The 22,549-nt window shown below is 34.0% G+C and overlaps 1 protein-coding gene across 4 annotated transcripts in view; it reads left to right on the top strand.

The window, feature by feature from the left end:
* ATRNL1 (attractin like 1) overlaps nt 1–22,549 on the top strand; it is a 743,508-nt gene that overhangs the window by 213,870 nt on the left and 507,089 nt on the right. For all 4 annotated transcript variants that reach the window (XM_004374869.2, XM_023729981.1, XM_023729982.1 and 1 more), the window contains exons 22-24: nt 9,347–9,441; nt 12,588–12,666; nt 15,032–15,189. In XM_004374869.2, coding sequence (XP_004374926.1) covers nt 9,347–9,441; nt 12,588–12,666; nt 15,032–15,189 — 332 coding nt within the window. The remainder of the gene's footprint in view (nt 1–9,346; nt 9,442–12,587; nt 12,667–15,031; nt 15,190–22,549) is intronic.

Below are 22,549 nucleotides of genomic sequence, written 5' to 3' on the forward strand. Positions count from 1 at the left end.
ACCCTGAGTACCCTACAGATTGTTTTAATGTACAACATATTAGAGATTCATCAGTGATGATACACGTAGTCCTATTTCATTTTTTAAAATTATGTATGAAATTTATTTGCATAAGGAGCCCTGCTGGAGCAGTGGTTAAACACTCTGCTGCTAACCAAAATGTGGGTGGTTTGAACCCACCAGTCGCTCCACGGGAGAAAGATATGGCAGTCTTCTTCCACAATTATTACAGCCTTGGAAATCCTATGGAGCAGTTCTACTCTGTTCTGTAGGGTTGCTATGAGTTGGAATCGACTAGGCAGTAATGGGGGGTTTATTTGTATAGATATACCAAAATTTGTTTATTCATTCTCCTCTTGATGGATATTTAGGATGTATCTAATATTTTACAATTACAGATAATCCTGCAATTCACATTCTTATGCTTTTCTTCTTAAGTACACATGCCAGAACTTCTCTGGGGGTATATAGCTAGAAGTAGAAATACAGATTTACTAGATATGCCAAATTGCTCTGCGAAGTATACAAGTATTTATATCAATTGATGCTCCACCAGTGTATATGAGACTTCTTTTTTTTTCCACTTTTCACCAACACTTTGTATTTTTAGGCTTTTTATTATTTTCTAATCCAATGGTTTTGAAATAGCATCTTCTTGTTTTCACTTGTGTTTCCCTTATGACTAATGAAGTTGAAGATCATTTCACGTATTTATTATCTAGTTGGGTTTCTCTTCTGAGAATAGTTGCTTATATTTTTTTGTTCTTTTTCATTTTGTGGTTTGTCTTTTTCATATTGTCAGTATTTTTTAAATTAACTTATAGAGGTTCATAGATTCTGGATACCAGTCCTTTGCTGGGTATATGCATTGATATATATCCTCACAGTCTACGGCCTGTTTTTTACCTTTGCTAAAATGGCATTTGTTGTGCAGAGGTTTTAAATTTTATTAAATAATTTACTTTGTGATTTATACCTTAAGAACTTTCTTCATTCAGGTAATACAAGATAGTCTCTTGAATATTTCCTGAAAGTTGTAAAGTTTTTCTTTTAACATTTATGTTTTTAATTAACTGGAACTGTTTTCATTTTTTGTGTGGGATATAAATACCTACTGTAGTTTTATGCAAATAGCAGACACCTTCTGAGTTTGTTTGCCAGCTGCTCCCCCGCCCAAGTATTTTTCTTAAGCACAGCTGTGCTAATTTTTTTTTTTTGCACATTGCAGGGGGTGGGGGGAATTAGCATAGCACACTTAGGAAAATGCCTCACGAAGGGAGGGAGTGGCTAGCAAGTAAACCTAGAAGGTGCGTGTTATTTGCGTAAAAATAGAGTATTTTATTTTTTATTTTGATCAACTGCTTCTCCTAGCACCATTTATTGTATAATTTGCACAGTGTATTGCATAGTTTGTATTTTCTACACTAGTTTGTAATGTCACTGCTTCATAGGTAAAATTCCCACACAGTCAGAGCCCTATGCCTTGCCTTACTATTCTGTTCTGTGTAGCTACCTGGTTATTCATGTATCATCTCTAGTACTACATTGTCTTAATTGTTATAGTTTTGTGATAGTTCTTTTTATCTGGTAGAGTAGAACACACCTCCTCACCATCGTCTTCTTCAAAATTTTCTTTTATGTTCTGACATTTGTTCTTCAATGTGAATTTTAGGATCACCTTCTCAGGTTCATGAAAATCCTTATTTGCTTATTGATTGGAATTTCATGGAATGCATAGATATACTTGAGGAGCATGATCATCTTTACAATATTGAGTCCAACCATGAACATGGTACATCTCTTTATTCAGATGTTTTATGTTTGTCAATAGTAATATCGGTTAGTAATGTTGTTTAGGGACACCAATGATTTTTGCATGCTTATCACGTATCCAGCATTTTGCTGAATTTTCTTAATAGTTAAAGTGTTTACTGTAGCTTTTTCTTTTTCTTTTTTTTTGTAGCTTCCATATAGGCAATCATATCATCTCTAAACAGGGCAATATTTATTCCTTCTTAGCCATATACTTTGGTTTTGTTTTGTTTTTTTTTCCTTTTTTGTCCTATGTACTAGCTAGAACCACCGGTACAATGTTGACAAGAGAGATGCAATGGTGGGCATCCAAATCCTGTTTCTAACTTTAATGAGACTGTTTTAAAAGTTTCAACCTGAAGTATGATGTTGTCACTAGGCTTTTGGCAGATATTCTTTATCAGTTTAAGGGCATTCCCTTTAATCTGATTTGCTAAACATTTCACTTAATTATAATTGAATTTTATTAAATGATTACTCTGTATCTATTAAGATTATAATATTATTTTTTCTTCTCTTAACAGTACATTATGTTAATAAATTTCCTGATATTGAGTTATCTTATCCCTGGATAAACACTGTTTGCTCAAGATGAGTTATCATTGTTATTTTTTTCATTGTTGTAGTTAGTATATTATTTTATGTTTTTTAGCCTCATATTTATAAATTTTATGAGATAAGAGAAATATAAAAATAGGGACAACTGAATCTCACATGAAAAAGAATGAAGTTGGACCCCTGCCTCACAACATACATGAAATTAACTCAAAAGGGATTAATGATCTAAATATAAGAACTAAAACCGTGAAACTCTTAGAAGAAAACATAGGGGTGATGCTTCAAGATCTAGTTTTTAATAATGGATTCTTAGATATGACACCAAAAGCTCAAGCAACAAAAGACAAAATAGTTAAACTGAACTTCATCAAAATTAAAAGCTTCTGTGCATCAAGGGACTTTATCAAGAGAATGAAGAGACAACTCACAGAATGAGAGAATATCTGATAAGGGTTTAATATCCTGAATATATAATGAATTCCTACAATAACAAAAAGACAAACAACCCAATTTAAAAATGGGTGAAGGACTTGATTAGACATCCCTCCAAAGAAGATATGCAAATGGTCAATAAGCACATGATAAGATCCCAATGACATTGGCCATTATGGAAATGCAAATCAAAACCACATTGAGATACCACTTCATACCCACTAGGGGAGCTGATATCAGAACAACAGAAAATAACAAGTGTTGGTGAGGATGTGGAAAATTGGAATGCTTATCTATTGCCGGTGGGAATGTAAAATAGTGCAGCTGCTGTGGAGGTTTCTCAAAAAATTAAACATAGAATTATCATATGACCCAGAAATTCCACTCTTAGGTATAAATCCAAAAGAACTGAAAACAGGGGCTCAGATACTTGTATACCAATGTTCAGTGGGGCATTATTAACAATAGCCAAAAGTTGGAAACAACCCAAGTGTCCATCAACAGCTGAATGGATACACAAAATGTGGTAAATTCGTACAATGGGATATTATTAAGCCACAAAAAGAAATTAAGTTCTGGTACATGCTATGACATGGATGAACCTTGAAAACATTATGATGAGTAAAATAAGTCAGGCACAAAAGGACAAATATTGTATGATCCCACTTACATGAAATATTTAGAGCAGGCAAATGCATGGAGACCAAATTTTTTTATTGGTTACCAGGAGATGGGAGAAGGAGGAGAAGGGGAGTTACTACTTAAAGGGTACTGAGTTTCTGTTTAGAGGGATGAAAAACATTTGGAAATGGACAGTGGTGATGGCTTTACAACATGGTGAATGTAATTAGTGTCACTGAATTGTACACCTAAAAATGGTTAAAATGGCAAATGTTTTGTTATGTACATTTTATCATAAAAAAAGAATAAGTATCCTACTGATGTTGGTTGATGGCGTTGATCAGTTCATTTGTATCCTTGCAATTTTCCTTTCTAGTGGTTCTATCAGTTATTGAACAAGGGATGTTAACGTTCCCAAATATAATTGTGGATTTGTCTATTTTTCCTTTCAGTCCTGTCATTTTGCTTCATGTATTTTAAATCTCTGTTTTCAGTGCATATACATTTAGAATTGTTATGTCTTCTTGGTGAATTGATCATTTTATCATTATGTTATGTCCCTCTTTGTCCCTGGTAATGTGTCTGATTTAATATGGTCCGCTCTAGTTGGGAGGGGTCCTGCTTCTTCGCTGAACTTCAGTTAGTAAAGGGCAGAGATGGTGACCATGCTCCACCCCACAGTCTGCACCTGGTGGGGAGGGGGAGGAACATCACTTCTGCTTGCAGTGTGGGGATAATTAACTGCAGTTTACCTACAGTTTACTGCAATGATATAGACTCCATTTCTCATTAGTGTAGGGTAGATATGGTTTATGAGGTTGCACCCACAGTCTCCACAGTAAGCTTTTCTTGGAACTTTTTTGGTCTGGATTTGTTGGTGTTTCCAGGTTGTGGGCTGCTCTATCATCCAGGTGGGGATATATGAGAGGCAAAAAAGGAAACAAAAATTAGGGAGCTCACTGAAAGGTCCTTCCTTGAGACTCAAGTTCTCAAACCACTTTCTTTATTCCACCTTTCAGTCTTATGATTTTTTTTTTTTAAATTTTATCCTGAGGTTTTAGTTATACACCCTCTCCTCACTTACTAGCATGATTAGGTTCCGAAGACCAGGTTGTTAGGCAAAATTGGTGTTATGCGAAAGAGGAGGATGACCACATCAGATTACAAAATGGAGGATGACTACATCATTACATAACTACCAAGTTACATCATTTTATAATTGCCAGATTACATCATTACATAACTGCCAAACCACCAAGAATCATGGTCCAGCCAGTTAACATAGACGTTAACCGTCAAAGCCATTGTTACTCTTGCCTCGCACCTCGGTGTTTGTTACTGCCATATGTACATAGTTAATGCACAAAATAGTTGGATAGTAGATTTTTTACTATTGTCATAAATGCAAAATATGGGACAACAAGATAGTTGATAACTGAGGAGAAGGTAATTAGCAGGAGCAATAGAGTGGAATGTAATTACTCTATCTTGTCTGGAACCAGCAGTTTCTCATTATTGTCATGTCTGGACTCTCCTTCACATGTGTCACTTGTACCAGAAATGGAGCCTTCTCCCCCACCAAAATATACCATGTTCTTAATCTCCATTATTCCTTTGAACATGTTTTCCCTTCTCCTTTGATTGTGTCTTCCTTAACTTTTTTTGCCTAACTTCTACTGAATTTTCAAAGTGCTCCTATGTGTCTTCTCCTCTGGTGAGCCTTTCCTGTCCATCTAGTCTAATGTATACTATCTCTTATTCCCTTCAGCTCCTTGCAAGTGCTTCTGTCTCAATTCATGGAATGTGTTTTATTACTGATTTATTGACGTATTTGTCCTAATTACTTTTCTTATTAAACCACTTGTTCTTTGAGGGTAGAAAATAAGTATTTTGTCATTTCTACTTTTCCAGTACCTACTTTCTGGTATGTAGGTGGAATTTAGTGAATGTTTATTGAATAAATAAATAAATATAATATTATTAATGTATCTGTGAAAATATCCTTAAAACATATGTGAATGTGAAAGTGAAATGTAATTGAGATCTTAATTTGGAGATGCCTATAATCTGCTAAGAATGAATTTTAAAGTAGTATTATCGATAATATTATTGTCTTATGCAAGGAGCCCTGGTGGTGCAATGGTTAAGCACTCCTCTGCTAACCGAAAGGTTGGTGGTTGAAACCCACCCAGCAGCTCCATGTGAGAAAGACCTGGCGATCTGTTCCCATAAAGATTACAGCCTAGAAAACTCTGTCACATGGGGTTGTTATGAGTCAAAATCAACTCGATGGGACCTACCAACAACAACACTGTCTTATGCATATGCTCTGAGCTCCTTTGCCCTTCCTTTACTTTATCTCTTATAGCTGACAACCCCCAATCCAAAGTAAAATGAATTCTCTGCTTGCTCTGCATGCTCAGCTAGAGAAAAATACACAATTATGCTAACCACTCTTACTTCAGTATCATGATCACAAGTATTTTTATAATATAACCTACCTATCCTACTATATTTCTTTAAGCTGTTTGCTTTCTCTCTCTTTTTTTTTTTGTATTGTACTTTAGATGAAGGGTTACAGAACAAACTAGCTTCTCGTTAAACAGTACATATATTGTTTTATAACATTGGTTAACAACCCCATGACATGTCAGTACTCTCCCTTTTTGAACTTGGGTTCCCTATTGTCAGCTTTCCTGTCCCTTCCTACCTTCTAGTTCTTGCCCTTGGGCTGGTGTGCCCCTTTAGTCTCGTTTTGTCCTATTGGTCTGTCTAATCTTGGTTTAAAGGTGAGCCTCCAGAGTGACTTCATTACTGAGCTAAAAGGGTGTCTGGGGGCCATACTCTCAGGGTTTCTCCAGTCTCTGTCAGGCCAGTAAGTCTGGTCTTTTTTTGAGTTAGAATTTTGTTCTACATTTTTCTCCAACTCTCCAACTCTGTCTGGGACGCTCTATTGTGATCCCTGTCAGAGCAGTCAGTGGTGGTAGCCAGGCACCATCTAGATGTACTGGACTCAGTCTGGTGGAAGCCATGGTAGCTGTGGTCTGTTAGTCCTTTGGACTAATCTTTCCATTATGTCTTTAGTTTTCTTCATTTTCCCTTGCTCCTGAAGGGATGAGACCAGTGGACTATCTTAGATGGCCTCTCACAGGCTTTTAAGACCCCAGATGCTACTTACCAAAGTAGAATGTAGAACATTTTTTTTAATAAACAATGTTATGCCAGTTGAGCTAGATGTTCCCTGAGACCATGGTCCCCACAGCCCTCAGCCCAGTAATTCAGTCCCTAAGGGAGTTTGGATTTGTCCATGGAGCTTCCATGACCTTACCCTGAACAAGTTGTGCTGGCTTCCCCAGTATTGTGTACTGTCTTACCCTTCACCAAAGTTACCACTTATCTATTGTCTAGATAGATCCCCACCTCGCCCTCCTTCATAACCATCAAAGATTGTTTCTTTTTGTGTGTAAACCTTTTGCTTTCTCTCTTCTTAATGCCTATTTTATATCTTTTCCTCCCTCTTCACGTCTGTCAACACCTCCCCCTGCCCCAGTCTTAGCTGATGGCTTTTCTGATTTTACTGAGAAAATAGAAACAATCCAAAGACAGCTTCCATTTGATCCACCACTACATTTCTTTTCCTAACTACTCCTTATACTCTACCTTCTCTCCCACACTGATGATAACCTGTCTGAAAACCCAGTCTTTCTTTTATTTGTATTGGTATCATCACCTTTTACTCACTCAAGGACATTGCTCTAAAATCTCCCCACTCTCCTGTTTCATCAGTTTTCCTTTCCTACTTAATTTTTCAGTGAGCATAAAAACATTCTGTTCCACCCAATTCAAAACAAAGCTCTCTCACTTCCCTTGATCACACTTACTCCTTCAGATACTTTGTCATTTCTCAGTGTTCATTCATACTCCAGCACATTATTTGAATAATTTAATTTGAACTGAGTAGCACTTGTCCTTATTTTGTTCTCAGATGGGGTTTATTCTGTCTTTCCTAACTGGCATTAGGATTGATCTTTGCATTGCATTGTATTGATCTAGTATTCACAACTCTACTAAGCAAGAATAAATAAGAAGAGAGAAATTAAGCTTGGATGCCTGGCCAAGAATTTTGTGGCAGAGGGCTGGAATCCATAATGACTAAAGAATGTCCCCAGGTTTGGGGAATTATGGAGTCTGCCCAGAGCTGCTCAGGTGTCTCAGTTCACTCAGGCTCACCCTCAAGAAGGCCATCTATTCTTGACTTCTTAAAATTTTGTTTCAAGTTTGAAAAAAATCAAGAATAATTATATGACAAATTTGTGAAAATTCTTTTGAAATGCTTGCTCTTCTTCAATGGCATTTTTCCTTCATTCTGAATAGATGTTATCTTTCTTCAAGATCGCAGCCCTACTCCTGAACCAGTTAATGCTTTTCTTTCAAAAGCTACATCCCATTCTTTTCTTCAGCTAATCCTGTTGGTTCTGTCTTCCAGATATATTCCCAGTAATCTAACACTTCTCCCCACCTCCATCATCTGACCCTGGCCACCATCATCTTTTACCTTGATTATTGCCACAGCCTCTTTATGGGAATTGCAGATAAGGCTTGTTCTTGCTTTGGGGTTTTAATACTTGTTTCTTCTGCCAAGAATACTTTTACTCTAGTAACTCCATGGCTTATTCTCTTAGGATCTTTGGTCTTTAAATGTTCCCCGTAACAATCTCTCTCACCGTCTCTAGTTTACTTTCCTCCATAGCACTTGCCATAAGCAGATATACTATGTATTTAAATTACTAACTAATTTGCTATGTCCATCTCATAGAATATAGGTTACAAGAGGACGTAAATTTTTTCTTTTATTTATTGTTCTATCTCCAGGGCTTAGAGGAATGCATGGTTCATTGAATTTGCCTCTCTATTTTCTGGCAGTCAGATGAAATTTGGAAATATGATCTATTGCATAATTTTCATTAGCAGATATAAGGATGTCTATAAATTCTTAAAAAGACAAAGCATTACCTTATACTAACTTATATAAGAAATATATAGGGTGGATCTTATAAATTATACAAGTAAGCAATGTAAGGAACAACTTGAAGAGTAAATCCAATTATGACTGAGGGTATAATATGAAAGGCATGTGTTCCCAGTGTAGAAGTCATCTCTTTTTATTTAAAATAATTTGAATTTTTAAAAATAAAAGTTGCATTTTAGCATTATGAGTAATACTGCACCTTCGTGTAACATGTGATGCTTCTTATGACCTGTAAAATTTAAATGTTTCACTTTGGTTTCATCATTATTTATGGACAAAATGAAAAATTGCTTTCCTCTGCAGTCATTTTATCAACTGTGAGTAAGGGTCCCTTCTGTCGAATGATGTTCATCGCAGAATCACTCAAAGTTTCTAAAAGTAGAAATAACCTAAATGATAAAGGAAGAGGTAAATGTATTACAGCATATGATGAAGTATAATTTAGCCATTGAATTTCATATTTTCAAAGAATTTTAATTTTATGAAAGTGGGATACCAAACGTCTGCCTGTCTTAACTTTTTATAGAATTTTACCTAGAAGAAAATGCACCAAAAATGTTAACTGTATTTCTCTCTAGTTGTAAGATTATAGATGACTTTTATTTTTTTACTTTTATATAGTTTCCAGAATATCTACAGCGACTATGTAGTACTTTTATAATACAACAAAAATAATAAATAAATGTGGGATTTAAGGCATTAGGATTTCTTCCATAGCTATGTTTTTGTTTCTTGATGCCAAATATTTATATTCTGCCAGTTTTGAAGTAGGCCACTAGTATTTAATGATGACCGTAGATTTTTATTACTGGTATACAATATATTTTCACCTAACTTTTGTTTTTCAAACTGTTTTTTAAAGTACATATCAGGATTCTATTGTTTTCCCCACAGACAGCCTTTTGATTGACTATCAGTTTACCTTCAGCTTATTACAGGAAGATGATCGTCACCATACTGCCATAAACTTCATAGCAAACCCAGAACAGGTGAGGAAAGATCCTTTATCTCTTATAATGCTAGTGTGAAATGATACAACTTTTCTGTCATTATTTCGTTGAGATTTTACCTCTTTTCAGAATTATCACTCTGTAGAATTTTTGTACAAAAGACTGTTCCTTCTATTCTTTCTTTTCATAAAACTTAGGTTTCCTTGAGTTTTGGAGAATTTGTGATTTCTATATTTCAGATAGGGAGTATTGGTGGTCCAGTGGTAGAATTCTCACCTTCCGTGCAAGAGACCCAGGTTCAGTTCCCAGCCAGTGTACCTCATGTGCAGCCACCACCCATCTGTCACTGGAGCTTTGCATGTTGCTATGATGTTGAACAGGTTTCATTGGAGCCTCCAGACTAAGACAGACTAGGAAGAAAGGCCTGGTGATCTACTTCTGAAAATCAAGCAGTAAAACCCTATGGATCACAGTGGTCTGATTTGCAGCTGATCATGGGGCCAGTGCAGACAGGCAGCATTTGTTCCATTGTGCCTGGGGTCACCATGAGTTGGGCCAGCGCCATGGCAGCTAACAACGACAGCGTATTTCAGATTGTGCAAATAGTCCTACAATTTAAATTACAAATGATTTCTACCATTTTTCAGGATTATAACAGTATATATGTTTAAAATTATGCTCTCAAAGTTGAAGTGGTCTTATCTGAAAATAGAACCCATGATTTCAAAACATGCTGTATTAAATATATTTTCTTTTTCTTACTAATACATCAATTCAGCAAAAAGCTCTGAGATGGTGTAGATATAACACATATGTTGCTATCCGTCTGAGACTTTATAAACTTAAAAAAGTCCAGGGTATTGGAAATATGAATCATATTATTTGAGTGTAATTTTAGTTCTTTTGAAGTAAAAATAAGTCATTCAAAATGAAGATGCTGGGTTAAATAAATGCATCATTCTTATGCATTAATCCATATTTTTAAATCTATATTGTTTCTAATAGTTTTTTAAAATAGGTGAAATCTCTAAGTATATCTTCACATTTGCTAGCCCTTTCCTTTTAAACTATTTTATTGGACTTGCTGATAAATGGTATAATTTATTTTCTTTTCATTTTCTAGGAAAATAGGATTTAAAAAACCATAGAATAGTGCATCTTGTTATTTCTTATTCCCTAGATTTTAAGTAGGGCTTGTATTCTTGGGAATACATTTAAAGTTTTAACTTCTTGAATAAGATTTTGTATGATGTTTTCTTTCAAATACAATCCTTTCTGCACTGATGTTCTGTGTTCTTGTAAAGATAAATTAATAACGTATCAGAAACTACATGTCTCAGTGTGATAAGAAAGTTTTTATAAGTGCTCTGTAATCATCATTGGCCTGTTGATTGTTTAATAGTAATTCTGAACTGTAGGGTTCTTTGAGGATTTGAGAAAATTACATGTAAATGGGTTATCTGGCAAAGTTTGGGTGTGAATAATATCCCCCCCAGTATTATCCTTAGTAAGGAGGAGCCCTGGTGGCGCAGTAGGTAAGCACTCAGAATCGAATCAATGGCAATGGGTTTATCATCTTTCGTGCCACTCACATAGGTCCAGATTAGCCACAATTCGAGTCTGCCTCTCCCTTGACTACCTTCTTCTCCTTCAATTTCCAGAAATCCTTGCGTGCTTCCAAACGTTCCAGCTTTCAGTTTTCCTTCCTACTTTCTTGTCCAATTGAAGCCAAGAAACCAGACATATGTTCTTGGAAGCTGAAGGATGCTAAACTACCATGAGAAATGTCACTAAGAATACTTATGGCATCGTTTAGAATAATCCCCTTAATTAAAGAGATATCATCTGGGAACAATCTCAATATTAATATAGATTACGGACCAAGGTTTCCTAATTAGGAGAATATAGTAAAAAGTAGATACCTTAATTTTTTATGCATTTCCTACATTTTGATGATAGATTTTATCCTGACCCACTATACATCAATTCTGGAGCCCTGATGGTGCAGTGGTTAAGAGCTTGGCTGCTAACCAAAAGGTCGGCAGTTCAAATCCACCAGCCACTGCTTGGAAACCCTACGGGCAGTTCTACTCTGTCCTGTAGGTTAGCTATGAGTCAGAATCCACTCAATGGCAATGGGTTTGGGTTTGGATTTATACATCAATTCTAGCCAGTGCTCTCCTGTGATCAATTTCTGGGGTAAGTCTCTATAAGATCTGATCTTGCCAAACTTATCCATATCTAACCAACAATTTTTTTTATGGCAAATTTTATCATTTATTAGCACAATGCCAATATCATTTCTTTTACTATAGCATTTTTTCTCTTGACCCTAAGTATTTATTATGGAGCTTTAGTTATTGTATCATATATTCCTGTAATGCCTAAACTTGAAGTTGATAGAGGATGAACTAAAAATTTAAGGAGAGTTTTATAATTTTTTATTGTCGTTGAAAGTATACACAGCATAACATACACCAATTCAACGATTTCTACATGTACAATTCAGTGACATTAATTACATTCTTCAAGTTGTGCAACCATTCTCCCCCTCTTTTTCTGAATTGTTTTTCCCCCAACATGAACTCATTGCACTCTAAACTTCCTATCTGACCTTTTGAGTTGCTGTTGTCAGTTTGATCTTATGTAGATAGTTCTTCAAAAGAGCACAATGTTCAAGGCAAATATTCTTTACTAAGCTAACTTATTGTTTGGTTTAAAGAAGACTTCAGGGGATACTTTTGGTTTAAGGTTTAATGTTTAAAGATTATCTCAGAGCGACAGTTTTAGAGGTGTATCCAGCCTCAAGGGCTCCAGAAATTCTGGATTCTAGGAAAATTTGAATTGTCTTTTGCATTTTCCACCCTTTTGATCAGGAATCTGATGCTCAAGATCCCTTAAGCAATAACTTCCCCTTATCCCTTCCCATCTGCCTCTGGTAACTATTAATAAACTTTGGTCTCTATGCATTTGTCTGTTCTAGATTAAAATAAGGAACTTTTAATCTGCATTTGAATTTATCACACATTTTTTCATTAAAAAGTATAATTGACATTTATATTCAGTTAAATATTGACATAATATATAGAGTTTGAGAAATATAACAGAGACATAATTAAAACAGTAGACTAAATGATATGCTATATAATGTAATTTGAATTTTTAAACTTTTTCTTTTTTGATAGTCAAACAAAAACTTGGATATTTCAATTAATGCATCAAACAACTTTAATCTCAATATTACATGGTCTGTTGGTTCAACAGGTAAGAGAATTTTGGTGTTATGTCCCTTTCACATGTGTTCCTACCATTCACTTTTAATTTAAATAATTAAAAAATTAGTATATGCCGTAATCATTGTGCTGTTATGGGTATAGATAATCAGTAACAATATGAATAAACTTCATCACTCGATTAACTTCCTCTCTTATTCAGTTAAAATTAGATGGGTAGCAAATATTGTACACTATTTAATTTTTTAAACGGCAGTGTTATGAAATACTGTGATTTTAATTAAGATAGATTATTTCTTTAATGAGTAAAGAGGCTGAGATTTCAATTATTTGATTCAATTTTGAAGCTATAAATTTAATTATTAACCTTAGTATTTATATAAAACAATGTAATTCTTCTGTGTATACTGATAAAAGTAACAACTTATCTAGCGTTTTAAAACTTTGAAATATAACCCTTTTGTCAACTTCAGTGCTGAAAGGAGAAAAAGAACTACATTTAATAAGTCTTCTATGATAAGGTCTATAAATTGGAATTATTAACTTTATAAAGTGTAAATCTGCATGTTGAATTACAAAAAAATTGTGCTCACTTTCTATGCACTTAAGTCTTAGGGATTTCTACTATTTTCCATTTTCTATATCAAAGATATGCTGTTGCACAAATGTACTGAAACCCTTTTTTTTTATAGAAAATATATGGATGCTTAAAAATCCATATTTGATTCCTGAAAATTAAAACATTATACTATTCCAATATGTAGAATCATTGAAGCAGAGAATTCAATAGTGAAGAGACCTTTTGCTATCCCAGAACCTGTATTACATCTGTAAAGTGCCAAAACAACTTAGATGAAAATGAAGAGCTTAGGCAAACATTTGGACAGTTTGTTACTGTGGTGCCAAAATATAGTAAAATCTCGGCATTATGAGTCTCATTAATTAAGAATTCATGATTACTTGTCCTGGTAATTTGAAATTTACTTTTGCATAATAAACAGGAATTTACAGATTTTAAAACTTGTCTAAAAAATGTATAAACCATTTCTAACCACTTTAGAACACTGATTTTAGATTACAATAAATCACTTGTAACTTTCAGATTCCCAGAACCAAATCTCAGAGATGGGGTCAGGGAATCCGCATTTTTATTTTTATTTTATTTATATATATATATCTATATATATATATTTATTGTACTTCAGGTGAAGGTTTACAGAACAAATAGTTTCTCATTAAACAGTAGTACACATATTGTTTTATGACATTGGTTAACAACACCACGACATGTCAACCCTCTCCCTTCTCGACCTTTTTTTTTTTTTTTGATGAAAATATACATAGTCAAAGATACACCATTTCAAAAATTTCTACATGCACAGTTCAGTGACATCGACTACACTCTTCTGATTGTGCTGCTATTCTCACTTTAGAGGAAGGTTTACAGATCAAAATAGTTTCTCATTAAACAGTTTAGTACACATGTTGCCCTGTGACAATGGTTAACAACCTCATAGCACATCAACACTATCCTTACTCAACCTTGGGTTCCCTATCACCAGCTTTCCTGTCCCCTTCTGCCTTCTAGCCCTTGTCCCTGGAGAATCTGCATTTTTAAAAAGCACCCAGGGTAGTTTTGCAATAATTGAACAGTTCAAGATTAGTTCAGTTGCTCATTATACTGATTTTAATTAATTTTACTATTCATTAAAGTAGAGGTCTTGTAAGTTTATTGGAAATGTTTTATTCTACTTGGTTAACTTCAGTAAATATTTATTGAGTGCCCAATATGCATTTAATTAACTGAGCATTTAGCTCATGCTTTAAATTATGGCCTCCTCCCAATTTATTTAAAATACGATGGTTCAGTTTGTGGTAAGACAAATAAATTAATTTTTTTCCCATTTTTAATTGAATAAAGATACTCAAAGATATGTTTTGAAAGCCTCTGTAGAGTAGTGAGTGACAGAACTCAGTTTCTGGAGCCATATATACCTGAGTTCCATAACAGGAGTTTACCACTTAGCAGCTATACTTGAGGGCAAATGCTATAATCTTTCTGAGACTTGGCTTTCAATTTGAAAATAAAGATAATAATCACTCCCAGATAGGGTTACTATGAGAAAAAAATATAAAGTTTCCAACCCAGTGCCGAGTAAATAATACTTAATAATTGGTAGCATTTAAAAAAATTTTTTTTATACTAAATCAATTTCCATTATATTTATGACAAATCTTTTTTTCTTACTTTGCCATTCTAAATTGTAAAAGTAAGTGATAATTTTTCATGTGTGCAGTTGTGAAAAACTGAGTAAGTGTAATATATTTTTTAAGTTCTTAACGATCTGTTTCCTAGTATGAATTATTTAAATTCATTATTATTATTTGTGTTTTAGCTGGAACAATATCTGGAGAGGAGACTCCTATAGTTTCCAAGACCAATATAAAGGAATACAGAGATAGTTTTTCCTATGAAAAATTTAACTTTAGAAGCAATCCTAACATTACATTCTATGTATACGTCAGCAACTTTTCCTGGCCTATTAAAATACAGGTAAGTGTTAATAATATTTAATTCTAATTACTACTGAGTATTTTCATTACAAAATGAAACACTGTTTTTGTTAAAGTTGTGAGATAGATATAGTTCTCAAATTGAAGAAAGCTAAAATGTGTATTGACCCTTCAGGAAAACAGAATTGACTATGAATGTATTCATAAAAAAGCACTCATGCCAATAATATTGAATCTACCAAAGAATGTACTAAAAAGTTTTCAGTGAATACTTTATTTTTAAAGAAATGCAGCAAAACTTGAAATAACTAGGATGTTTGGGTTTTCTGGTTAATTTTATATTTTAATTGAGGTTTAAGTAGATAGCACCTATTTTTATGTCCTCACTTGAAATTATTTTCTGTTAATGTAATCTTTCATTAAAGATTTAGGATTAGTAGTACTTAACAGTTAACTTCTTTAAGACCCACTACTTCTCATTGTTGATTGCTTTTTCTATGTTATATATGTATGTGCTCAGTTTTTGTTATGTTTAGAGGTAGGCTGCTGAAAGTTTCAAATTTTATTCCTATGAAACATTTGAGATTTTCTGTCTATCTTAGAAAAGTTAAGATTTGTGTTCTTACTTTATACTTTTATGAAACAAAGCCTGTAGTGGTGAAGTTGGGATTTGCTAATTTATTCACTCCTTTATGACTGGTTGATTGATCGATAGTGAATCTCACACTGAATTCACATTGATTTCTTGAATAGGTCATATGCTAGATTGTTATTTTAAAAAAATATTTTAAAGATTTAAAGATCACTTCTTCCACTTTAAATTAATAAACAACAGCTTATGCTCTGTGACTAGAAATGCTTACACATTATATTTATATTAATTTCTATGTGATCATTTGTGGGAAGACTGATTTTTTAAAAATCATAAGTATACTAGAAAAATTTTTGTTCTTATTTGTAAGGTTGATTTAACATCTAAATTAAGGTGATTACTTAACTGTTCAAGAAATATTAGTACAAATTACTATTCAGTATAGTTAATAATGGAAATTTATTTGAGAGATAATTGTATTTTTCCATTACACAGTGACTGATTTCGATGATGATATCATCAGTAGACTCCAGAAATATTTTCGTATAGTTTCATTCAATTCCATTGAGGATGGTAGATGTATCATTTTATTTTCAAAGATTCATACAGAAATGCAGAACAGATTTCAATGGGTTTATTCAAATTATTATTGAAGGAGGGAAAAATAGAGCTCACCTATAGAGCTTAACAAACAAAACAAAACACCAAACTCGTTGCCGTCAAGTTGATTTCAATTCATAGAGACCCTATATAGGACAGAGTAGAACTGCCCCATTGGGTTTCCAAAGAGCAGCTGGTGGATTCGATCTACTGGCCTTTTGGTTAGCAACTCAGCTCTTAACCACTGCATATATAAGTTGTAATTAAAATTCATGTAATTGATTGTTTCATGCCCTTTATTTTTTAATTACTAATTATATTTTACGTTTTAGCAAATTACATGATTACTTTAGAATTTTCATGAATATTTAATTGTTAGAAATTAACTTTCTAAATTGAATTTTCTTTTGAGATTATGCAAGTAATGTATTCTAAAAAGCAAAATCAGAATTTGTGTAATATAACTGAAACACTCCACTATTGTAAAACATGGAAAATAACTGCAGTGGTCAAGAGATATAGAGCCTAATTCCTACTTTTTGATTAAATTTATTATATTAGTCCTGAGGAATCTGTTAGATTAAGTCACATAAGTATGTGAGTTTGTTTATAGGGCTATAATAAACTTTAAACATATTAACATAAAATAGTAAAATTATTTCAGTTTGTAAAATTTTACAATTTTATATTTTTCCTGTTTTTATATTACTTTATCTTTCTTTGCTAGTGAAGAGAGTGAATTATCTTGCTCTTTAATATTTAGTTCTTTTCCTGTAAAGTCTAAGGTTTAAAGAGTCTTATGTCTTTAGTTTTGTTATATTTCAAATTCATAAGCTTTTTTAGAAAAATGGGTTTGAATTTTAGAATTCTGGGAAGATTTATATATTTAAATTAATAAACCAAATCTTATAACTGAAAAAAAATTTTTTAACAAATGTAAAAAAATCAATCTTCCTAAAAATGTACTAATTTCAGCATATTTAATTTTTTAACGTTTTCCCTTTTTTTGAGCCTTGGTGGTGCAGGGGTTAAGAGCTACTGCTGCTTACCAGAAGGTCGGTGGCAGTTTGAATCCACCAGCCACTCCTTGGAAATCCTATGGGGCAGTTCTGATCTGTCCTATAGGGTTGTTACGAGTCAGAATCAACTCAACAGCAATGGGTTTGGGGTTTTTTGGGTTTTTCCTTTTTTAACATTTAACATTGAATACTGGCAAATTCAGATCTTAAAGCTCTGAAGAGTAGATGTTTTCAGTATTGCTATATAGAGTTCTAGCAATCTGGTGTTAAAGATAAGTCCAATTACTTTGTGAAAATGAAAGGTAGATGGCCTCTCTTGTTTTTTCCATTCTTTGCCAATTGTGAGAACACTGGGGTGGCATTTTTAAAATAAGCACAACTGTATATTTGCATAGATATCCATTCCAATATTCTTGACTAGTTCACAGCAGTACAATATGGTAGAATGTGAAATATACTTCATTATTCATCCAAAGTAAATAGTTAGGGCCTGTGAAGTTTCTCTATATAGAATTGTATTGAGTTATAAATTGCATTCATTAAAGTGCATAAATCTTAAGCATGCAGCTTTGAACTTTTACATACATGTGCTCCATAAAGCTGCTACCCAGATCAAGATATAGTATGTTTCCAGCATCCCAGAAGCTCCCTCATGTCCCGTTCGGGTCAGTTCCCTTCTCCAGAGCTAACTGTCATGCTCACTTCTATAGCCATAAATTACTTTTGCCTATTCTTAACTTCGTATGAATGGTATCTTATGGTATTCACTTTTTTTTTTACTTGTAATTATGTTTGTGAAATCATGTTTTTTGTGTAGTAGAGTTTCGTTTGTTTATTTGTTTTTTGGTCCCCTTGTTGTTGTTATTGTTTTTAGGTGGCGTTGAGCTGGTTCCCACTTATAGTAACCCTTTGTACAATGAAACGAAACACGGCCTGATCCTGTGCCATCCTCACAATCTTTGTTATGCTTGAGCCCATTGTTGCAGCCACTGTGTCAATCCGTCTCATTGAGGATCTTCTTCTTTTTCGCTGACCATCTACTTTACCAAGCATCATGTCCTTCTCTAGGGACTGATCCCTCCTGATAACACGTCCAAAGTATGTGAGATGAAGTCTCGCCATCCTTGCTTCTAAGGAGCATTCTGGTTGTACTTTTTCCAAGACAGATTTGTTCTTTCTTTTGGCAGTCCATGGTATATTCAATATTCTTCACCAACACTATAATTCAAAGGCATCAATTCTTCCGTCTTCAACAGTGAATGTATTAGAGCCTGAAGTTTTCTTTGTGGGAAGGTTTTAACTACAAATTTAATTTCTTTAATAGATTTAGAGCTTTTCTGGTTATCTATTTCTTCCTGAATGAGCTCTATCAGTGTGTGTTTCTCAAGGATTTTGTCCTTTTCATCTAATTTTTTGAATTTATTGGCAAGAAGCTGCGAATAATATTTGCATTTTATCCATAGTGATTTAGTCTCTCTCATTCTTGATATTGATAATTTGTGTCTCCTCTATTTTTTTCTCCCCTTTATCAGTCTGGCTAGAAAGGTCATCAATTTCATTGATTTTTATTAAAGAAAGAGATTTTGATCTCTTTGCTTTATATTTTATCAGTTTCTTCTCTGTTATTTTTTCCTTCTGCATACTTTGATATTAACTTTCTTTCCTTTTTCTTGTTTCTTAAGGTGAAATCTGAGGTCACTAATTTAGACCTTCTTGTATAATATAGGAATTTAGTGCTATACATTTCTCTTTGAATACTGCTTTGTATTATTTCTCTGAGTACAAATTTTGATAGGTTCTGTTTTCATTTTGATTTGGTTCAAAGTACTTTCTATTTTCCCTTTTGATTTCCTCTTTGCCCTGTACGTTTTAGAAGTGGCACATCTCGTCTCCAGTTATTTGGGAAACTTCGCTAGCTTTCGGTAGTTTCTTCACATTCATGTAGCTAATCAGTATTCAGCTGAAGACTCCAGGGAGATCATCAGCAAATCTCTGGAGCTCTCTCGGCAGCTCTCGCTTCTCTGGTACTTTATCCTGTGAGCTCTAGATGCCTTGGCTCTCCCAGATTCCTAGCTTCTTCTCCTCAACTCTGGGAAATCTCGGGCTCTACCTGTATTCCCCTTGCTTGTGATGCATTCTTGAAACCACAATAATCTGTGACATTTGAGGGCTCACCTCTTTTCTCTTTTCTCGGGATCATTGTTCTGTGTTGCCTGATGTTCAATATCTGAAACCAGTGTTTCATATATATTTTTTAAAATTGTTTCTGGCAGGAGAGTAAATGCATTCTTTGTTACTCCGTTTTGGAAGGAAACAGAAATTCAACATGTAATTTTAGTCTAATAAATAAATGTATGTGGTAACTGTAAGTTTATTCACAAAATGGTGGGGGTGTTACTATGTATGTGTTTTTAAATTTTTATTTGTAAATATTACATTTAGAAGCTTGACTTTCATCTCCTAAGTAGTTTTAAGATAGATGGCAGTCAGGTTGTAGACATAAGTATAAGTATTTTAGATTTCATAAGCATATAGTATTGTGGATTCTAGTAAGCTTCAAGCTATGAGAAAGTTTACAATTCAGAGATTAAATTGTTCGTAAATACTTATCAACTACATTCTACAGAAACAGTTATCTTGAAAAGTGGCTGAAATAAAAGAGTACAAACACCCTAATTCCTATCAGAAAAACAAAAACAAAAACATCAGACCATAAGATACCAAGGGTCCTTCTGTCCAAAGATAAAAATCATTGTTTTCTTTTGACAAAATTTTATCAGTAATCTATCTAACAAGCAAAAATATTTCTGATATAAATTAGCATTTTATTTTTATGATCACTTCCACTTAATTTGTAATTATATTGGTGTCAATAGAGTTGTTACATAGAGAACTTTGTGTTAGCTCAAAGAAAATACTTGAAGTTACTTTAGGCTTTCTACATGTAATTTAATTCTGTTTCTTGCTATGCTATAGTATAAAAGATGTTTGAAGAGTTTAATTTTTAATTATTTGTTGTTGTCGTGTAACAAAATATCTTTGTGTGATATCTCTTTTTGTGAGCCAGACATTTCACATGGATTCTGCTTCAAGTAATGTCAATAGTAGTTTCATACTTCTGTGAGGTAATTACTTCATTTCTAAAATCACACTTCTTTTGAGTACTTTGAGTTGTAGTCTTTCCATATGTATTTAAATAGATTAAGAAACTATTGAATGAATAAGGAGAAGCTATAACTAATATGTAAGGCACTAGGAAAATATTTCTTTTGATTTGTTCACTTGGGTCAAATCTTGTTATTAGTGGGAAAAAATTTAATAGCAGTGTCTTAGTCATCTAGTGCTGCTATAACAGAAATACCACAAGTGGATGGCTTTAACAAAGAGAAGTCTATTTCTTCACAGTAAAGCAGGCTAAAAGTCCAAATTCAGGGCATCAGCTCCAGGGGAAGGCTTTCTCTCAGCCTTCTTTTCACCAGTGGTCCCCCGGACTAGGAGTTTCTCTGCGCAGGGACCCCAGGTCCAAAGGATGCACTCTGCTCCTGCCTGGCACTGCTTTCTTGGTGGTATGAGGTCCCCTTGTCTCTCTGCTCACTTCTCTCTTTTATATTTCAAGAGATTGCTTCAGGACACAATCCAATCTTGCAGATTGAGTCCTGCCTTACTAACAACTGCCACCCAGCCTCTCTGATTAACATCATAGAGGTAGGATTTACAACATATAGGAAAATCACACAATACCAGGAATCATGGCCCAGCCAAATTGATGCACACATTTTTGGGGGGACATAATTCAATCCATGACAAGCAGAATAATAGAACTTTTTCAGTGTATACAAAGAATGAGGAAAACATAAAGCCATAATCATGTTTGTTATTTACTTGACATCTTCCTGTGTATTCTATTGGTCCGAAGGGTAATTAGTGTATAGTAGTGCTTTGTATAAAAATGATGTATATTAAATGTTTGTGTACATTCTTGGTTACACTTCCTACCAGATAATTACTAAGTTTATATCACATACAGTACACTTTGCTAGGACATGTTGTAGTGTAAAAATAGTCTCTATCCTCAAGTAGCTTACACAGTATATTAGTCAGGATTCTTTCAGTTGCAGATTAAAAAAATCCAACTTGAAACTAGCTTGAAGTAAAAAAGGGACATTATAGGCTTAAAAAATGGGGCATCTAGGGAAATGTCTTTAGGAAGTCCAAGAACTCACTATCCTGTCCTCTGACCAACTTACCTAAAATTACACCTCTGACATTCCTTTATACTTGTCTTAGTTTGCTGGTACTCCTTAACAAAAAATACCACAGTGGGTGGCTTTAAAGAACAGGTATTTATTTTCTCACAGTTCAGGAGGCTAGAAGTCCAAATTCAGGGCATCGCTCTAGATGGAGGTCCTTCCCTGTCAGCTCCTTGGCACTCCTTGGCATCTGTCCATACCCCCACACCCCCGTGTGTCTCTATGGCTAATCTGCTCTTTTTGTAACTCAGAAGTGATTAGGTTTAGGACCCATTCCACGCAGGTATGAGCAAATTAACATAACAAATAAAACCTCTTTCCAAACGGGATCACATTCAGGTATAGGAGCCAGGACTTCATATTTTTGGGAACACAATTTAATGTATAACAGTACTCCTATTATGTTATATAAATAATTGTTGAATTGATGAATGTTATTTTTCTCTTTCTGTCTCTAAGTTCTGTTTCACAGTGTATGTTGACCTCATTCGATTCTATTTTAGTTGGGTTTATAGCATCCTAATTTAGTGTTCTCTCTTAGAGTCTTTACATTGGGGACATATTGTGTCCTGTATATATGTCTCAGGGACATATTTTTGTTTTGTTTGGTCATAAACTATTCATTGAGCTATTCACTTTGGCTGACATGTATGTGAGTGGTATTTATGAATAAGGGAGTCTATATTACATGGACACCTCTGTGATAGTTACAGAGGTAATATTGAAGCAGGAAAGCTTCTTAGAGTTACACTGAATCATGGTTTTGTAGGATGAACAGAAGTAATAGTTTAGCAGTGGGATATGGTGCATGGAGGGAATTCTAGAAAAGAGGGATCAGTTTTTATTGTAGAGGTGTTGGATTTTCTTGTAGATTATGGAGATTAGACCTTTGTCTGACTTGTACTGTCCAAAAATTTTTTCCCAGTCTGTAGGTTCTCT

Source organism: Trichechus manatus, unplaced genomic scaffold (genome assembly GCF_000243295.1).
Source record: "Trichechus manatus latirostris isolate Lorelei unplaced genomic scaffold, TriManLat1.0 scaffold00031, whole genome shotgun sequence".
In the NCBI taxonomy this organism is placed as follows: Eukaryota; Metazoa; Chordata; class Mammalia; order Sirenia; family Trichechidae; genus Trichechus; species Trichechus manatus.